A 2,102-nucleotide genomic window follows, 5' to 3' on the forward strand; every position below is an offset into this window, starting at 1 on the left:
TGTGTGTGTGTGTGTGTGTGTGTGTGTACCTCGGATTCTCTTGTTTAAACTTTTTTCTCAGGTGCTCTCTTGCTTTAACTTGGCTGTAACATTGTGTCCATGTGTGCTACTCTGTGTTGTCTTTGCTGGTTGAGATCAACTCAGTTTTCATCAGACAGCTCCTCCTCCTGTCAGGACGGAGGTACAGGCCAGGGACTGACGTTACAAGCCCTCGTCCCTCTGTGATCTATAGCGTGATCAGCTGGCTCAACAAGAAAATGTTTGCATGTGAGTTTGTGAAAGTTGAATCCCATATAAAATGAGAACCTATGCACATGACAAACATCTGCTCAAACATGACACTCACATTTTATGTTGATTTTCGTTAGGTTAAATGGATGGCCCGCTGAAAGAGAATGTTTTAAAATAAATTATGAAGTTATCTTTACTGAACCTGCCTTAATAAGTTGCTAGTTCATCTAGAAGAAGGTTAAAGGAAACAAAGTTAAAGGAATTTAACACGGTTTAATGTGGGAAAATGTACATACGCATGCCTCGCTACGTCCTGATGGTGTGGACAGCAGGCCTGAGTCTCTTCTCCATCATGAACATAGTGCTGTTTTACAGATTGCTCAGAGCAGACATTCTTACCAGCACACACACAAAACCAGCAAGGGGGATCACTAGAAAGAGCCAGACAGTTTTTCCTGGTTAAAGATTATTCCATTGGTCCAGTTTCCTAACTCATGATGTAGTGGAACAGTATTTCAAGGACCCGAGGACCGGTTAAGACTAGAAGAGATACAGCTACGGAGACAACAGTTTATTTTAGGCCCCAAAGTGACTAGTTAGGTTCAGAAAAAAAAAAGTGGTTTGGATTAAAACGTCATTACAGAGGAACGAACAAGCGTTTCCTGGGTGAAAGTATTAAAATTATATTAATATATAATATAGTAGATTTAGCCAGATTTAGCGTAATTATGCGTAACTTCCGGTAGTAGCTGTGTCCCTTCTAGCCACAACCCCCCCAGGATCTGTAACTTATGGTGTTGTTTGTAACTTTTGATGTTTTTCATTAAAGCAGAAAGTATAGGTTAAGTACAAGTTAGCAGATGTCTTTTGGGGGTTATTCAAGGGCAGCTTTTGGCTCAAATATACTGCCTGAACTATGTTTATCTACCAAATAATTTACAGATTTTACTAATTACTATCATATTGTCAGTTCAATTTCATAACTGCACTGTTAATAATATAATACATAATAATTGTGACACTGTTATGCACAACCGGCCCTCAAGTATTTACTCATGTTGTGTCATTCCAAAAATCTATAGCGACAATTAGTCACTACGTATAGATGCTCCTGATTTGTTCCTAATTCTATAAAGTAATAAGATCACTTAGGTTTCACTAATTTTTTTCTTTTTTTAATGGCATTTTTCTCTGTTGTATTTTAAATGACACTGGATGGCAGTGATAGGGGATATGGGGAGAGCAAAACAGAGTGGGCAACATCTGTTTTGTTATAACAGATTAAAGCTACATACACTACATCATGATCCTCTTCTGCTGAAACAAACTAACCAGAGTAGAGTCTTTGCAGCTGGTCTTGTTTTGGACTTTTTCTTCTCTGATACACGGCAGGTGAATCTTCTCTGTCCTGGACTCTCTTTCATAGCAGTAGCACACCTTTAGGTGCTCGGACATGGACGGCATGTCTTGGAAGGCCCATGTTTCCACAGGAGAGAACAAAGTGCTAAACTGCCATACCTGAAGTCACAGAAAAGAGAGAGGCAAGTGAGACAAAAACTACAATATACAGTCCAGATGCCAAGAATGTCATCCACTGGAGATGGGGAGAGATCTTCATGTCACTTTTCAAAGCACTGTTTTATAGTTTCAGTTTGATTTACTCCCTAAAAGCTCTCTAAGCAGTGACCTTTGACTGCCAACATCCAGATGAGATCCAGATAAATTGTCCAGATGTTACTGATGAAAGCTCAAATATATATACTACACTGGCTCTTAGCTTACCATCTGTTTCACCCGCCACTTGGCTCCTCCATGTGAGTAGGTCTTCTTCTCCCAGCGGAGGGTGACCATCCCTCTCTCCTGCAGCAGAG

At 40.1% G+C, this 2,102-nt stretch overlaps 1 protein-coding gene and 1 pseudogene across 1 annotated transcript in view; one reads left to right on the forward strand and one right to left on the reverse strand.

Moving 5' to 3' along the window:
- Positions 1-694, forward strand: part of LOC116700877 (TLC domain-containing protein 2-like) — an 894-nt pseudogene extending 200 nt beyond the window's left edge.
- Positions 1-2,102, reverse strand: part of LOC116700115 (F-box only protein 40-like) — a 6,411-nt gene that overhangs the window by 1,056 nt on the left and 3,253 nt on the right. The window contains 2 exon segments of the mRNA XM_032533006.1: positions 1-1,749; positions 2,014-2,102. The exon segment at positions 1-1,749 is cut by the window's left edge and continues 1,056 nt beyond it; the exon segment at positions 2,014-2,102 is cut by the window's right edge and continues 10 nt beyond it. Coding sequence (XP_032388897.1) covers positions 1,528-1,749; positions 2,014-2,102 — 311 coding nt within the window. The 3' untranslated portion in view covers positions 1-1,527.

Source organism: Etheostoma spectabile, chromosome 13, assembly GCF_008692095.1.
Source record: "Etheostoma spectabile isolate EspeVRDwgs_2016 chromosome 13, UIUC_Espe_1.0, whole genome shotgun sequence".
NCBI lineage: Eukaryota > Metazoa > Chordata > Actinopteri > Perciformes > Percidae > Etheostoma > Etheostoma spectabile.